The 18470-nt window shown below is 41.7% G+C and overlaps 2 protein-coding genes and 2 long non-coding RNA genes across 5 annotated transcripts in view; 2 read left to right on the top strand and 2 right to left on the bottom strand.

Moving 5' to 3' along the window:
- The window catches only part of LOC308385595, a 196520-nt gene that overhangs the window by 71823 nt on the left and 106227 nt on the right, over window positions 1-18470 (bottom strand). The gene's annotated exons all lie outside the window — the stretch shown is intronic.
- The window catches only part of LOC308385581 (uncharacterized protein), a 61393-nt gene that overhangs the window by 23552 nt on the left and 19371 nt on the right, over window positions 1-18470 (top strand). The gene's annotated exons all lie outside the window — the stretch shown is intronic.
- LOC308385587 lies at window positions 1087-17273 on the top strand. Of its 2 annotated transcripts, XR_013969572.1 has the most exons (5): window positions 1090-1225; window positions 8488-8634; window positions 8891-8986; window positions 11214-12230; window positions 15874-17273. It is a non-coding gene; the product is annotated as an uncharacterized lncRNA (long non-coding RNA). The 2 variants fall into 2 exon arrangements; XR_013969573.1 differs by lacking the exon at window positions 8488-8634 and having other exon boundaries at window positions 1087-1225; window positions 15874-17272.
- On the bottom strand, window positions 2483-8481 carry LOC308385567 (uncharacterized protein). Its single transcript, XM_080864558.1, has 2 exons — window positions 3296-8481; window positions 2483-3070 (listed from the first exon to the last, which is right to left on the bottom strand). Exons 1-2 carry the CDS (start codon window positions 4691-4693, stop codon window positions 2552-2554), a joined length of 1917 nt encoding a protein of 638 aa, XP_080720684.1. The 5' UTR covers window positions 4694-8481; the 3' UTR covers window positions 2483-2551.

Raw genomic sequence — 18470 nt, 5'->3', positions numbered from 1 at the left:
GATACAGTGGCATTTATAAATGCACACTAGCTCCTACTATGCTTCCATCAGTCTGAAAGAATATTTGTCATTTAGAACAACTCAAGAGTCAACCTGCTCCCCAGTTGGTTGTATTCTGGTTATAAATCTATAGAACAGGAAGGTTACTGAGTGCAAATGTAATAGTTAATTAGTTAAGGAATTTCTTTTAAGTATGACTTTCTCTCTATGTAGACAGCAACAGATATGTGATTTGAATAATTAGAAACATATTGCATGTAATTACCAACCTGAAGGAATGAGGATGAGGATATAGATGTATTGGCAAGACAGTCATTCAAATCATAATCTCTTGATTTGCAGATACATTAAACAAAGCTGAAGTTAAGTATTATAATTATACAGAGTCCCAAGAATGTGGCAGGATAACTGGAATATCAGCATTCATAAAACATTCAGAAATATGGTCACTGGAAGAGGGTGGGTAGGTACCAGAGAGAAGAAACAGACAAGTACCAAACGGCAATGTGTGCTAACTAGAGGTCAGCGATCTGTCGGCTTCAGCCCCGACGGCGGGTCCGTGTCCATGTGAGAAAGGGGACATTTTACTGATTCTGATGCATCGGCGGGTCCGCGCTTTATGTTTACGTCTTTGTGCAGAATCCGTGTTCCTGCTCTCATTTACTGTTTTAGCTGTTTGGTGGTTGTTGAAATTTTGTGAGGTTTAAACTGAGATTCTGGCTTTTCGGGCAAAATAAATTTATATTTAAAAAATCAATTCAGGATTTTAATGAATCGATATGACATTATCCAAGCAAGAATCGATTTCAATCGATAAATCGATAATCAAAACCTACCCTTAGTGCTTACTGCAAAGAAATTGAATCTGTTAAGCATGCACTGTTAGAATGCCAGGCACATGTCCAGGAGAGGAAGACGTTAATGGCAAATTTTGAGAAGCTAAAGATATTTTACATTAGAAAAACAGCCAGAAAAACTGTCTCAGGTCTGTGGTCAGCTGTTGAAATTTGTGATTAGAATGGATGCGTTTTTTTCCAGTTCCTGATCCACATTCCAGTCCAGTAGGTGGCGGTAATGCACTTTTGCAAAATGCCATTACACTTAAAAGAAGACTAAGAAGAAGAGTAAGGCTATCCCACTAGCATTGTTTTTATCGATAGTTGTGTCAGTCTGTTGACTTCGGCTCCATCACGGAAGTTCTCTCTGTTTGTGGGCTCATCTAAAGGTAAGTGTTTAGTAGGGATGGAAACTGAGATCATTTAGTCTAATTCCTTGGAATTGTTAGTCTGCCCGTCTACCCCCTGTCTTTTCTTACACTCGCGCTGTATTCAGCTGTTTTCAGTTCGTGTGTTGAAAAATGGTGGCGCAGTCTACAGCGTGGACATTGGCATTACTAGTTGTTATTGAACTAAAGAACGAGAGCGCGATGGTAGACGGGAAACGTCCTCCAGGATAGAAACAACACATAACGCTGCTAACACAACTTTAGCTCTTTGCAAGCATTTGCACAGACGGCATGCTAACGCTCAGCTAGCATAGAACTCACAGCGAAAGCTGAGTGAATAGAGATTGACAGACCACGTGACTTTCGTGCATTGCATTGTAGTTACGAGTGGTATTGCATTTCCAGCACCAGTAATCATTAATTCTGCGGTTTTAATGTCTACTTGGATTTTATTTGCCCCAAAATCAGTCATCTACAACACGACGGAGAACACGGCAGGTCCGTACAAAGGCAGACTTGACGAAAAGGCAAAACAAAGAACGAGGAAAAATCAAAGGAGTGAAAGGGTCAGACCCATACAAGCATACAGAGTGGAGTAAGGACGTTAGCGTGCTGCCCAGCTTTCATCACGCACATATTTATTATTATATGGTCCTAAGCAGTGTTGCCACAGTTACTTTGAAAAAGTAATATATTACGGACTACTGATTACTCCTTCCAAAAGTAACTTAGTTACTTTACTGATTACTTTATTTTTTAAAGTAACTAAGTTAGATTACTAGTTACTTTATTAGTTACTTTCAGAAGCTGCCAATAACACTCCCCACTGCCTCAACATAAAAACAACCGATTTTGCCAATACTCACTTTATTGGAAGTGTATTTTAACAGTAATGTCAACAATATATCTCCTGACATTTGAAGTTGAACTTAAAACTTTTTTCCTGACAGAAATACTTGTTTGTATGAAAATAAAGACAGTCTTGTTACTTCACTTAACATAAATACTTTTTATAAAAAAACAAACAAACAAACAAACAAAGAGTCTTTCTTGACTTCCCTTAAGATACTTTTTATACCATCCACATGTAAGCACTATTGTCCGCTTTTGTAACTTTGGACTAATCTTATGAAAAAAAAAAAAGAGACTGCAGGTCCAACTTAAATTGCCTTACTTCCTTGCAGGTAATTGTTTTAAGATAATCAACTTGAAAACTTTAATAAGTTTATTAAGTGACTTTGATAAACTTAATTCAATTACTTGTAAATAGTTATTTAAATTGGATTCCCCATTCTCTGTTTTTTCAGTATATGTTGTCATCGCATGTTATGGGGGAAACAGTAGAGTGGAGCGAGTAAACCAGTGGTTGTACCTCATTAACAGAAGCTTCTCAAACCTTTTGTCAGAAAGTCGATTTCTTTTAGGCGTGAGCACCAAACCTCCCAGACTAAAAAGTCGCTCCACAGGAGCACTTGATGGGGTTGGAGTGTTATACTTTAAAAAAATTGTCTTTATGCTTGAAAATTTATGCAGAATCTGAAGGTCATAGCCTGACATCAGGTAGTCCATGACTTCTTTTTCTGCAGAATAGGTCTCCTCCTCTGGCTCTGCCTCAAAAGTGAAAAAGTCCATCTCACCTTGGCTGCTAGATGTAGTAGCACTGGGCACACTGGCAGGGTTTTTTGCCAGAGGAGCAGTGGTGCAACACTCTGCTGTCAGAAGCTGTTTTACTCGCTCCCTCCTTCCTGCATCTCTCAGCCATCGGAGTTTGAATTTTGGACAACTGGCAGCTGCAAGAAGGGCATCTTTGTCATCCAGCACACCGGCGAAACGAGTCTGAATAGCCTAAAAAACATAATTGATATTTTTATGCCTACAATTTATTATGTTATTGAATTATTTGCAAACCATGCCTAATATGAGATCAGTATTATGGATTAATTTTGTTTTAGGTTACTTGTAAACATTTTAATTGTTTTAATCTTATTTTTCAATGATAATTAATATTCTGTTCCATGTTTGTGAATTGTATGAAGCAAAAAATCTGACTAATTTCAAGATAGAGCGTACCTGTACAATGGCATCTGGAAGGCCTGCAGTCATCCTGGAGAGGTCATCTTTCACAGCCTGGGTCTTCTGCATCAGAACTTCAAGTGTTGGTAGTAAAGTTCCATATGGACAGTCGCCTTGTAAAATGTCCAGTGCTGCAGTCAGAGGTTTCATGGCCATGCAGTACTCATGCAGGAACTGGTATTCTTGATCTTTGAAGCACTTCAGTCCTAGCTTTGTGCACAGAGTATTCAGCTCACCCATGGGGATTTCTGCAATTCTCTTTACAGCATCAAAAAAGGAATTCCACCTTGTGGATGTTGGTATTAGGAGCTTTCTTTTGCTGATTTCTTCCACTGTTTCTGATGCAAGTGTAGATCTACTCGATTTGGTCCAAAGAGCTGTGCATTTTGCTGTGCTGCTCCTATACACAGCCCTGCTCTCTGCATTGGTTGTTAAATGTTTCTCCACATCACGTGTGCAAATTATGTTGATGGTGTGCGAAGCACACCTGCGGTGCGGGGGAAGAGACAGCTGACCATCACTTTCATTCTCAGCCGAGAGGATTTCTGACAGATCAGAAAAAGTGACATCATCGTCTTTGGGGCTGGACTCTTCCTCCTCCGTCTCATCATCGGACTCCGTGACAGGATGATAAACTTGAAACGCCTTAACAAAGTTGGATCCATTATCAGTAACTGTTGCAACTACTTTGTTGAGTAATCCATAAGAGGAGTGGATGTTTTCGATTTCTGTACCAATGACATCATACGTGTGTCTACCACGAATTCGCCTACATGCTAATGCAACCTTGTGACGCTCTAATGTGGTTCTACTGATCCAGTGGAGCGTTACTCCCATATAGCTTCTGTTGTTAGCAGTCCAAATATCCGCGGTAGTTGAAACAAAGTCAATCTCATTCAGTGTGGCCTTCAAATTTCTCTCCATTTCTGTAAACTCCTTCTCCAAGTAAGAAGTAAAAGTCGTTCGGTGAGGCAGCTCGGCATTAACAGAAGTAGGGATCTTTTTTATTATGGCACGAAACGAGGGCGAGTCAACAGTGTTTATAGGTAGCATTTCTTCTACAATATACTGCGCGACCAACTTCTTCAATTCTTCATCACTTACTGGTTTTGCACCAAAGTCCAACTTTTGTTGTTTGGGGGGTGTAGGACCTTCTGCGGAAGTCACGGCTCTCTGCTTCGGACCACTTGGTGGGACTCTCTCTGTGAGTTTGACTGTGCTGTGCTGCGACTCCAAATGTTTCTTTAAGTTTGACGTAGTGTTTTTGAAGGTAGATAACACTTTTTCGCCAACACAGAGTGTACAACGAACCTTAATATTTAAATCTTTAGTTGACAGAAACTCAAAATAGTGACCATATTTCCAGCTAAAGAACGAACATCTCTCTCCCTCCATTGTTGTTTACACTTTTTTACGTCGCTGGCTGCTTGTGAGCGGGAAACGTGACCTGTCGCTTATGTGACGTTTCACGACACGTATGCGTTTGTCATCCGCTGAGACGAAAAGAAAAAACCAAATCTTTTTGCTTAAAAAAAAATAGTAACGCACAGTGGTTTGGACAAGTAACTTTAATCTGACTACTGTTATGGAAATAGTAACGCGTTAGATTAGTCGTTACTGAAAAAGGGGTCATATTCGGAGTAACGCGTTACTAAGCAACGCGTTACCGGCATCACTGGTCCTAAGTGTGAGTGCATACACTCACAAAATGTTTAGTGACTTCAGATCCCTGCAACAAGCCCAGGTCCAGTTTACTTTGGTGATTTGGACTATTCCATTTCACAGCTGTTGTTACATTTTTGTCCTTTATCTCCTGTACAGGCCAACGCAATCTAATTGTTGTTTCAGGTTGTAGTGTTACACAACATTTTCAGATCTAATAGAAATAAAATGTAATCGTAATTCATTCAGTTATTATCTTTGTTTATAACTGGCATTATTGTTTCATTCTATTATAGAATCTTATAAGAAAGAGGCAAAATTGTATTCAATGGTGCTTTATTAGCTGCTTCGGTGAAAAACAAATCAACAATGCAACAAAAAAAACAACTTACTGGAAAACAGTTATTCATCACTTGCTTGCTTCAGTACAACACGTGGGCACATATATGCAGGACTTTTCATGGCTGTTTTGATATCGCTCTCTCTCTTAACCGATCAAATCTGGCTATGGTAGCAGATTTAAACTCGGTCTGACCCAGGTTGATAGAGGGCGCCAGTCTGGATCGCATTCCTGCATTTTGTAGGCTGGTTTTCCTACAAAACACAACAAACATTAGCCCGCAAAGCCACAGTGAAAGTAGCATAGCCCAACAAATTCAATTCAAATGAAGACTTATTTGTAACCTACATCAACAATTATGTTATGATAAATTACGTAATAACTACAACAGAAGACTTACCTTTGTGGAAATGCTTGGAGTGTTCTGGGACGTTATATTTGGTCTTCGAATGGCTGCAATCCAGGCCATCCATCAGCTCTTTGTTACTTCGGAAACATGGCTTGAACAATCTCTTCCACGACCGAATCCGATAAAAAACGATCACTTTACCCGTTTCTACCTGTTCATATTTCTACAGTATAATCTACGTAACTTTGAAGTCTCCTTGAGCGGATTTTCATCTTTGCTATCTGCCTATCGCCTTTGTGTTCATACCTAAATACTAGGAGAAATATCAAATGTGTCTTCAGCAGTGTTGGGGAGTAACGGAATACATGTACCGCCGTTATGTATTTAAAATACAAAATATGAGTAACTGTATTCTGTTACAGTTACCGTTTAAAAAGGTGGTATTTAGAATACAGTTACTTTGTTGAAATAAATGGATTGCACTGCGGTACTTTCCTGTTTCATATTGTCGCGGGTCAGGCCTGTTTGGGTTTTGTTTGACAGCTACGTGCTGTTGTTCCAGGCGGCAGCGTTACGGTTGCCATGGTTACAGGGCGACGCTCTCTCTCTCTCTCTGCGACTGTGTGTTTCCTGGGTGAGAGAGCGCCTTTTTGTTGTTGTTGTTATGCTAAGCTAATAGGCAGAATGCTACAGGCAGAGGCAAAGAATGTAGCATCATAGGCAGTGTAGTCCGTGCTGCAGGGAGAATGGACTGCCATACACGTTATGGGTCTGTGAGCAAGAGGAGGGAGAAAAAGGAAAGTCATAAAGTACAAGCTGTCATCGAGCAGAAACGGGAGCTGGAAGCATGTAAATATAATAATAACCACTGCAGCCAAAAAGAGAGTCTGATGAGCCCAGTTGTAAGTAAGCTATTAAGACTCGACTGTACGCCGTGTTCGTGTTTTCCTCCGAAAACAATAAGTTCCATTGGAGCAGCCTTTCAACGCCTCTCTCTGTCTCTCGCAAGAAAAGTTGACCCACACAACAAAGTAAAGCTATTTTTCGGCTACGAGCCCGACACGAACCCGACGTATTAGCCAGAGGTCCCTTTACTACAGTTCGGAGTCGCGGACCTTCAGTAACAGTAATAAATCACACAGCAATAGTACATTCACATAGTTGTAAAAAGCATGATAATGTATTAAGCAATCCAAAGTATTCAGAATATGTTTCTGTCATTGAGTAACGTAATGGAATACATTTTAAGAGTAACCTTCCCAACACTGGTCTTCACACACAGTTAACACACACAGTTTTTTGACAAGTAATGTGTTGCGTGACATATTCACATATATGTATGACTGCTGAAAATGCTCACCATTGAAAATAGATATAACTTAAATAAATGTAATTATTAATCCCTGAGGAAACACATAATATCCTTAGAATAGGGCACTGGAGGTCGTGACCTAATTTCTCAATGGTGCAACCAAAAAAAATCTTGCGTCACGCTGGTGCGATTAGCCGTTCAAGAAAGAAAAAAAACCCAGTCTGAAAGTCTCTGTGTGGTTAACAACAGACACACATTATGCCCATATCATGGTCTAAACCAATCAGAGATAGTCAAGGGTGGGACCTCTTTTATTGACTGTGTTCCAGATATTCCTGTAGGTGCAGGCGGAGAGAGGGAGGTGAGTGGCCTAGGCCTGATAGAAGTAGATGTAGCTGTGGGTAATGAGAAAATCTTTTAAGAAAGATTAATAAATTTGTCATGAAGTTGAGGCCTGATCCATCCGAAATTCATAGCCAGTGCTCTGACAGTGAGCCATCAACCTCTGAGGTTATGTTTAACACTGTTTCGGAGACAGCATTAGATAATGAGCCACATATGATCGACTCCGAGCCAGAGCCCGCTGACAGTAAAAGTGGGGCAAGTGTATACAATTCAAAGAGAGTGGCTTGACCAGTTTCACTGGCTAAGATACAGTAAAGCCAGTCAGTCTGCCCCAGGGCAGCTGTGGCTACAACTGTAGCTCGCCTTCACCAGTGTATGAATGTGGGAGTAAATGAATAGTGGTATTGTAAAGCGCTTTGAGGGGTCCCGAAATGCGCTATATAAATGCAATCTATTATTATTATTATTATTATTATTATTATTATTATTATTAAAGCTGACAACATGATGCGCAGCATTTACTGTGGTGCAATGGTGGTTTTTGATACGGGAGACATGGGCCATACCACAGAGTGGCATCGTGGGCATCAGCAGAAAAAGATGCTTGCACCCATGCTGCCCCGACATCATAACAGCTCAAATGTGCAGTTGATGTGATAGTGACGGGCTGCTGAACCAATCAACTGGAATTCTTTTGGAACACCAAAAATACTTTGGCTCACGTGGTTTCATGGAATTATGTAAAATAGTGTCGTGGAGTGTCATAATGCTATTAAAATCCTCACATATTTGAAACTGTAAAAGACAGACATAGCTTTGATTCAAGAGATACATCTTGATGGGGTGGAATCATTAAAGTTGAAAAGAGACTGGGTGTCCCAAGTTTACCTTAGTGCATTTTCCAGTAGGAAAAGAGGCGTGGTTATATTGATTAGAAGAAATTTGGATTTTCAAGTACTCAATCATTATACGGATCTGGAGAGTAGATGGGTGGTCTTGGATGCATGTCTACAGGGGCAGAAAGTGACATTGGTCAACATATATGCCCCCAATTCTCCTCAACCACAATTTTTTCATGAAGTGTGTAGCACAGTGCGGAATATTGGAAATATAAATATTGTAATTGGTGGGGATTTTAACCAGGTCAGGGATGTGTTTTTTGATTAATCCTCTCGTCTTAGACCAAATAAGCACCCTGTAGATGCTGCTTTGGACGTTGTGTCAGAGGAGCTGAGCTTGTTGGATATACGAAGACTTCTGTATCCTCAAGAAAGAGACTATACTTTCTTTTCCCATCCTCACTTTACTTTCTGGTGTCTCGCTCTCTGGTGAGTCAAATTGTCGGGTCCTCCATTGGTAATATTTCAGTAACTGATCATGCTCCCATTGAAAGTTTTGTCCTTGGGATAAACTAGTCTGTTTTGTTTCGCTTAATGCATCTTATTCCCGAAAAGTAGGATAGTTGTTTCTGGGGTTTCACCTTAAAGCTTCATAATTATTGTTGTCACTGAGCAGTGTACTGTTTATTTGCTCTGCTTCTATTTGTCAGGGATAAATTACATATCTATACATTTTATGTCCCAGCTAAATAACAAGTCTGGTGGAGAAGCAGAGGAACAATTTCAGCCCTTTGGATTCAGCTCAGCCACTAGAGAGGAAACAATGACTTCAACACAAAAGGTGAGAAAAATGATCACAGTTACACTGTTGCTGAAGTTGTGTGCACAGCTGGTTGTTAACAGCAGCTTTATCTTTTCCATCCTGGGCTCCTCTATACACACAGAATCTACATTCACAAACAAAAACCTTAGAAGTTACAAGAAAATACAAAGACCATATTTTATCAGCACTTGCTTACTTAGCACTTAGGCCGAGCAATAAGGCGGTAGACGATGAATAAGGCCCCCAAAGTGGAAGCGCCTTTCACCAACAACATCAGCTAGAGGGTGGGTGCCTGCTCTTTGTGAGACCTCTTCGTTCATCTTCTGGTCCCAATAGGAAATTCTCATGATTCACCGCAGACCACGTTGTTGAAGCATATTCAGGCTTCGAGTGATCGCATTTGTTGAGTGCCAGTCGGAAGATGATAGAGTTGAATAGTTTGATCTTGAGCCTAGCATTCAGGGAGGTCAATTTCCAAATAGGTTGGAGACATCAGAGAACACCGGCCGCCTTCTCTGCTTTGATGTTGACATCTTGATCAGAGATCCCGTCATTTGAGATGATGCTGACCAGATACATGAAATTCTCCACCTCTTCAGCACGTTGTTGGTTGATCATGACAGGAACTAGTGCATGTGCATAGCCAACTCGGAGTACCTTGGTCTTCTTGGCACTGATTCTTAAACCTACTTTCATGGTCTCCCTCTGCAGAGCTGCAGTTGACTCTTGGAGGTCTTACTGAGCCGAGCCCAACAGGGTGATGTTGCCTGGAAAAAAGTCCAAGTCGATGAGATTACGCCCTTTTTTCCAGGGGACACCGATACTAGCTTGGTCAGCTGATCGTCGCATGATGAAGTCACTTGATAAAAGGAAGAGGAAAGGTGATAGTACGCATGCCAGTATTAATAATAATAATAATAATGGATTGGATTTATATAGCGCTTTTCAAGGCACCCAAAGCACTTTACCATGCCACTATTCATCTCAAAGAAATCTTCTCAGCCATCAGCCGTCTGGATGCAGCAGCGGGAGTTGGCATAGAGACCATGAAGGGCATATACAAACTGCTGGGGGACTCCATAGTGACGTAGGATAGCCTTCTTGAAATCGATGGAATTGATAGAACTCTTCCTTTGGTATTCCAATGTTTGTTCAATGATCGTGCGGAGAGTGAAGATTTGCTCGACACAGGACCGGCCACTCCAGCCTGCTCATCGTCCACTGCGCATCATGAAATTTCCCCTTGTGGGACTACTAAAGGTATATCAATCCCAATTCGAAAGAACGAGGCAAAGTAACTTCCCGGGTACTGACAGTAGCGTGATGCCCCACCAGTTGTTACATTCTCCCAAATCGCCTTTCTTCGGAAGTTTGATGACGCCTTTGGTCTCATCAGGTACACGCGATGTTGACCAGCTGGCGTTTAGGAGTCATGTAAGAGCGAATTCCAACTGGGGTCCACCGTGCTTCAACATTTCGGGGAGGGCCTCATCCAAGCCAGGGGCCTTTCCACTCTTGAGGACTCAGATCATTGTCTTGACTTCGGTAACACAGATTTGTCCGATATCGACTGGAAAAAGCTCCATGGAGGGTGCCAGGTCTTCGTCCACCTGGTCCTGAACCGACTTCGCCAAACTACATTCATCAATGGGGTCCCATGAATGGTGGGAGGTACGAGTCGTATTCATGTTAAAGCTGGGCCAATTTACCAGTTTGTAACGGAGTCTGTACATTCCATATTCCATAACGGGTAGTTTCTTCTGGGTCGAAATTTGATCGACCATCGAGCAGGTAACGACCTGAGGGCTTTCCTCCACTGCTGTCATCAAGGGTTGCCGATCATCTTCGCCCTGGTTCAATTGATGATGAGATTTGTTTGCTCTTTCCGTAGCAATCGAGGTTTTAAAAGGCGGGGTTGCTAACCCCATGCCCAACCCTCCTCCTTTCTGATATGGCCTTGGGACCGGCAATGGCAGAGTTTTTATCAGCACACAATATCATCAGCTAACTCACAATTTTTCATACAGTCATTTTCTCCAGTGATCAGTACTTCTTTTATTATGTCATTTTCCTTACAACTCCCATTGTAGCACTTCTTTGTAATGTGATATTATCTCCAGAATGTGGTGATAACAGACCTACAACGTGTTTGTTGACGTCTTTGATTCCACTAATGGAGTCAGTTTCAGTTTGTTCCAGGACTGCATTTCACTCACTGCCTCTGTTTGTATCTCTGTCACTGCAGGACCAACATGGAGCGAGAAGTCAGCGCTCTCAGGAGGCCGACAAACCTCACCGAAAAAAGGGGCAGAAAAAATACACCTGTGATGAGTGTGGGAAGTATTTTACCCATCTTGGAAACTTTAAAACACACCAACTCGTCCACAGTGGAGTTAAAGCACACAGCTGTGACTTGTGTGGAAAGTCTTTTGCCCAGGCTGGAACCTTAAGAATACACCAACTCATCCACAGTGGAGTTAAAGCATACTGCTGTGATGAGTGTGGAAAGTCTTTTACCCAGCCTAGTCACTTAAATGCACACCAACTCATCCACAGTGGAGTTAAAGCACACAGATGTAACTTGTGTGGAAAGTATTTTACCCAGGCTGGAACCTTAAGAATACACCAACTCATCCACAGTGGAGTTAAAGCACACAGATGTAACTTGTGTGGAAAGTATTTTACCCGGGCTGGAACCTTAAGAAAACACCAACTCGTCCACAGTGGATTTAAAGCACACTACTGTGACTTGTGTGGAAAATCTTTTTCTCAGGCTGACAACTTAAAAACACACCAACTGATCCACAGTGGAGTTAAACCATACATTTGTGACTTGTGTGGAAAATCTTTTGCCCATCCTAGAAGCTTAAAAATGCATCAACTGATCCACACTGGAGTTAAAGCACACAGCTGTGATCAGTGTGGTAAAACGTTTGCTCGCAGTTGCAACTTACGACGTCATCAAGATACCCACTCTGGAATTAAGGCGAATAGCTGTGACAAGTGTGGTAAAACCTTTAGTAGTATAAGTTACCTAAAAAGACACCTGCGGATTCACACTGGACAGGATGTTTACTGCTGTGATCAGTGTGAGAAAGTCTTTACAACAGCCACACAGTTACATCACCACACATTTACCCACACTGAAGAGAGACCTTATAAATGTGACCTGTGTGAGAAGACTTTTAAAGCACCACATTCTCTGAAAGGGCACCAGCAGATCCACACCAGAAGGAAACTCTATAAGTGCAGTTACTGTGAGGTATGTATTTATATTTTTATCTTGTATTTTAAGCCTGACTGTTTGGAACAACTCTGCTCTTTAAATTTGTTTTAGCATGTTAGTTATTCTACTGCAGTTAAAGTTAGTGTTGTGAGGTTCATCAGATTTTAGTTTCAGTTATTATTTTTTTCTTCCATGATCATAAAAACACTAAATAATTACTTTTCTACCCTTTCTTCCAAATTTATGACTGCTACAATCTGGTCAGTGTTAGATGACTTATTATGTTCTTTACTAACTAAAAACAATTATTTTTGCTTCAAATTGGGAGTGAGACCGATTGGATTGGAACTTTTCATATGTACTTGTGAAGAATATGATGTAACTTGTTGTTTAGATATGATTGTTTGTATATTAAATGAACTACCGTATTTTCACGACCATAAGACGCACTGTACTAAAAGGCGCAGTCTCAGTTATGTGTGCCATTACTGTATTTAACACACACATAAGGCGCACTGGATCATAGGGCGCATACAGTGGGGCAAAAAAGTATTTAGTCAGCCACTGATTGTGCAAGTTCCCCCACCTAAAATGATGACAGAGGTCAGTAATTTGCACCAGAGGTACACTTCAACTGTGAGAGACAGAATGTGAAAAAAAAAATCCATGAATCCACATGGTAGGATTTGTAAAGAATTTATTCGTAAATCAGGGTGGAAAATAAGTATTTGGTCAATAACAAAAATACAACTCAATACTTTGTAACATAACCTTTGTTGGCAATAACAGAGGTCAAATGTTTACTATAGGTCTTTACCAGGTTTGCACACACAGTAGCTGGTATTTTGGCCCATTCCTCCATGCAGATCTTCTCGAGAGCAGTGATGTTTTGGGGCTGTCGCCGAGCAACACGGACTTTCAACTCCCGCCACAGATTTTCTATGGGGTTGAGGTCTGGAGACTGGCTAGGCCACTCCAGGACTTTCAAATGCTTCTTACGGAGCCACTCCTTTGTTGCCCGGGCGGTGTATTTTGGATCATTGTCATGTTGGAAGACCCAGCCTCGTTTCATCTTCAAAGTTCTCACTGATGGAAGGAGGTTTTGGCTCAAAATCTCACGATACATGGCCCCATTCATTCTGTCCTTAACACGGATCAGTCGTCCTGTCCCCTTGGCAGAAAAACAGCCCCATAGCATGATGTTTCCACCCCCATGCTTCACAGTAGGTATGGTGTTCTTGGGATGCAACTCCGTATTCTTCGTCCTCCAAACACGACGAGTTGAGTTTATACCAAAAAGTTCTACTTTGGTTTCATCTGACCACATGACATTCTCCCAATCCTCTGCTGTATCATCCATGTGCTCTCTGGCAAACTTCAGACGGGCCTGGACATGCACTGGCTTCAGCAGCGGAACACGTCTGGCACTGCGGGATTTGATTCCCTGCCGTTGTAGTGTGTTACTGATGGTGACCTTTGTTACTTTGGTCCCAGCTCTCTGCAGGTCATTCACCAGGTCCCCCCGTGTGGTTCTGGGATCTTTGCTCACCGTTCTCATGATCATTTTGACCCCACGGGATGAGATCTTGCGTGGAGCCCCAGATCGAGGGAGATTATCAGTGGTCTTGTATGTCTTCCATTTTCTGATGATTGCTCCCACAGTTGATTTTTTCACACCAAGCTGCTTGCCTATTGTAGATTCACTCTTCCCAGTCTGGTGCAGGTCTACAATACTTTTCCTGGTGTCCTTCGAAAGCTCTTTGGTCTTGGCCATGGCGGAGTTTGGAGTCTGACTGTTTGAGGCTGTGGACAGGTGTCTTTTATACAGATGATGAGTTCAAACAGGTGCCATTCATACAGGTAACGAGTGGGGGACAGAAAAGCTTCTTACAGAAGACGTTACAGGTCTGTGAGAGCCAGAGATTTTCCTTGTTTGAGGTGACCAAATACTTATTTTCCACCCTAATTTACAAATAAATTCTTTACAAATCCTACCATGTGAATTCATGGATTTTTTTTTTTTCACATTCTGTCTCTCACAGTTGAAGTGTACCTCTGGTGCAAATTAAATTACTGACCTCTGTCATCATTTTAGGTGGGGGACTTGCACAATCGGTGGCTGACTAAATACTTTTTTGCCCCACTGTACAAGTACCGTATGCGTATTTAAAAATAAAGCGGGAGCAAACCTGAGTTCGGTACCTTACTCACATTTCTATTACCGGTAATCGTCATCATCAACAACACACAAGCATACAAGTGTGCGTATTTAAAAATAAAGCAGGAGCAAAACGAAGTTTGGTACTCACATTTTTATCATCAATCAAACCCATCGAAGTCCTCATCCTCTGTGTCTGAATTGAACAGCTGCGCTAAATCTCCATCAAACATGCCAGGTTCACTTTCTTCACTGTCAGAGTCACTTTCCGTGCCGTGCGGCTCCTCGGAAATGATGCCGGCTTTTGCGAAAGCTCGAACAACAGTGCCAGCAGACATGTTAGCCCAAGCATCTACAATCCATTGGCAAATTGTGGCGTAACTCGCCCGGCGCTGCCTTCCACTCTTGGTGAAACTGTGGTCTCCATCGGTCATCCATCGCTCCCAGGCCGCTCGCAGCCTTACTTTGAACGGGCGATTCACACCGATGCCCAGCGGTTGGAGTTCCTTTGTCAGGCCTCCCGGAATGACAGCAAGCTCACAGTTCATTTGTTTCACTAGTTTTTTCACATCGGCTGTGAGATGGGCACGCATAGAGTCACAGATTAAGAGCGATGGTGATGCGTGGAAAAAACCACCTGGTCTCCTTACATACACCTCCCTCAGCCAGTCTTTCATCATTTCCTCATCCATCCAGCCCTTTTCATTTGCCTTAATGATGATTCCTGCTGGAAACTTCTCTTTAGGCAAAGTCTTTCGCGTAAAAATCACCATAGGCGGCAGTTTCTGTCCATTAGCATGGCAGCCAAGCACAACAGTAAAAGACGACTTTTCATACCCCGTTGTGCGTATCGCTACCGTGCTGGTCCCCTTCTTCTCCACAGTGTGACTCACCGGGATGTCAAAAGTGAGCGGGACCTCGTCCATGTTAGTGATGTGGCTGGGCTGGATGTTTTTGTCGCCGACGTGTTTGCTGCAGTAGGAGCGGAAGATGGCCAGCTTTTCCTTATAATCCGCTGGAAGTTGCTGCGCTACCGTAGTCCTGGTCCGGATGGAAAAATGGCACCGTTTCATAAAACGAAAGCACCAAGACGGACCTCCTTGGAAATGTTCAATGTTCATCTCTTCAGCTAGTGAAACTGCTTTTAGCCGAATGGTGACTGTCGAAACGCTTCTCCCGCTCGTTCTTTGCTCAATGATCCAACTCGGCCACACTTCACCCTTTAGCGTTCTCATGGTGTTCTCTACTACGTCCTCATTACAACACACAGGGCGCACTGCGCTATAAGGGCGCGCCGTACTTTTTGAAGAAAATCTAAGACTTTTAAGTGCGCCTTATGGTCGTGAAAATACGGTAGATGGAAAAATGGAGAGTCATTTTCGCCTATTAAGTTGAGTGTTATAATGTAAACAGTAAAATGTAACTGGATGTTGGCAGAGATGCTCTTTATTTCAGGCAATGTTCAGGATAAAAATGTTAAAGGAGTTCCCCGACTTACACTGTGTTTGTGTCTTTGTTTAGAAGCAGAGCGGCACAGATGGATCCAGTTCTCAACCCTGTCGTCACTGTGGTGGTGGGAAAGCGTTTCGCTGTGACCTTTGTGGAAATACTTTCAGTAATCGACAGAATCTAAATCGACATCGACGTAGACACACTGGAGACAAAATGAACTACTGCAAAGAATGCGGGAGAGGCTTCACCACATTAAGTGATTTAAAATGCCATGAACTCTTCCATAGTGGGGTTAAAAAGCATGTCTGTGACCAGTGTGGGTCATCCTTCACCACTGCAAGTGACCTTAAAAAGCATAAACGAATCCACACAGGAGAGACACCATACAAGTGCAGACACTGTGACAGAAGCTTTTCATATTCAGCTAGTCGTAACCAACATGAACGTACACACATGAAAGAGATATTTAGCTGTGACCAGTGTGACAAGAGCTTCAAGAATTTCACTTCATACTCCAAACACAAACGATCCCACGCTGCAAATAAACAGTTTCACTGTTACCAATGTGCAAAATCATTCACTTCATTATCTGCTCTGCGCAAACATCAGCGTGATCATGCAGGACTGAAATCACTGGATCACAATGAATCTGACGAGACCGAAAGATCCTCTTCTGGTTTCAGGGTCAGACTTAAACACCTTGAGATCAGGCTCCACAGAGTTCAGCTGGAGTCTCCTGTAAAGAGTGCAGCTGATGTCACACTTGGATCTGATGAGGTAGCTCTGATTTCTGGACCTGCAGTGAATGTTAAATTAATGAAGCTGTAAGTATAGATATGTACATGAAGTTTATTTTCACTTGAGGGAATTTTAATGTTCTAAGTTTTCATCCCTGATACATTTTAATATTTCTTCCCTTAGGAAACCGTAGTGTTTAGTAGTTGTACCTTTTGCTACATTATAGAAGTTATAGGAATGTGTTTTACCAAAATTGTATCAAAACTACCCATTTGGATATATACATCAGTTCTTTTTCATTTTGATTTTCTTCCTCTTTTCCAAATACTACTTGCTTTTTCTATGTATTCATTTTATGTATTACTTCAGTTACATTTTAATCGTTTTTCATATTTATTCTTCTGCTTTGGTAATCCCTGCTCTTAAATCCTTTTCTTTCAAAGCCTCAAATAATTTCACACCAGTTGCTCTGAAAGCTTCCAAAATGAACTAAATCTATCAACCGGCTTTCAAACAATAACTACTATGACTTTGTGCTTGAAGTCCACATGTTGTTATTGGGTTTTTTTAAGTTAATGCATTTTAATCCACATGTTCTGCCGCTGTTTTTCCTGTAGATTTGAAGTTTGTATTATAAAATCCTGATACTGTTAAAGCATTAGTTATATTTGATGAATTATGTGTAAAGTTCTTATTAAACAGTTTGGTGTCAAAATAAAGAACTTGTCTCACAACAAGTACTTTGAGCCATGATTTCAGATTCAAACAATTTTTCTTTCTATTTGTATTAGGATTTTTCTCATAGTAATAGAGACAAAAGAAAAAGAATATGGGAACTAAAACCTTGCTCAGGCAATACAAAATTCAGAGGCACATACAAAGGAACAGGGAAATTGAAAATATCTGAAAGCACCTTAGCAACATCAAACCCAATCTTTTGAATTTTCACACAGGACCAAAGACGATGCATAAAGTCCCTCCTCCACATTACACTTCCAGCACAATGGGGAAGAGTTTACATCGATTTTACTTTTTAAAGCGGGTGTTATGTGCAATTTTTTACTGAATCGATTGAGTCCAGTTACAGGCAGATATCTTGGAGGCACAGACCCAAATCTTCTGCCAGTCTTAAACAGTTATAGATGTCCTAGGTGTCTTTCCTGAGCCTGTTTTACAGCCAGGAAGTAAGGGGCTGAACCGGAGTTAAGGACTTTATTAAATGAGCTTTTGGACTTCCCAGACTGCAGGGAGGACAAAGCGTCCACCACTGCAGACCTAGTAGGGTCCATCATTAGAGTGGTGTCATTAATTATAAAGTGCCTCAGTTGCAGATATCTAGAAAATTCCACATTCTGAAGGCCGAAACATCGTTGCAGCTGCTGAAAGGAGAGCAGAGTCCGGCTTCTAAACAAATCACCCAGGTTAACCAGCCCTCCAGGCAAGAAGTAAGGATCGTTCATAACAGGAGCCAAGGAGGACGTCAAATGGGCCCAGTCTGCCAAAGCACAGATCTCCAGGCCTTGACAGAGCACAGGTCAGGGGTCAGCAACCTTTATGATGATCAGTGCAAACAAGAACTTGATAACAACAAATCAACTGTACAACAGAAAATGCAAATGCTATTTATGGTCTCCTCACAGCAATGATAGGAAACATAAACTGGGCCAATATGGCATTTTTGTTAATACAGGGATACACATGTTAATGTGATCTCTGGTCTCCCACTCAGAGACACAAGTCTCCAAGTGTCCAGCATTCAGACGGCTACCTGAGGACACTTCGTGTGAGAGAAAATCTGCTCACACAGACATGTAGAGCCAAATGCTGTCAATGAGGCCTCTGCAATGTTCTGAAGACAGTTAAACTTGTCAGGTAGTGACGTCCAGCAGGTGAAAAGGCAGCTCCATGAACACGCACAGCTGTGGATT

Source organism: Rhamphochromis sp. 'chilingali' (assembly GCF_963969265.1).
Source record: "Rhamphochromis sp. 'chilingali' genome assembly, chromosome: 18".
Taxonomy (NCBI): domain Eukaryota; kingdom Metazoa; phylum Chordata; class Actinopteri; order Cichliformes; family Cichlidae; genus Rhamphochromis; species Rhamphochromis sp. 'chilingali'.
Note: the sequence above shows the minus strand (reverse complement) of the source record. Positions and strands in the feature narration are given on the sequence as shown.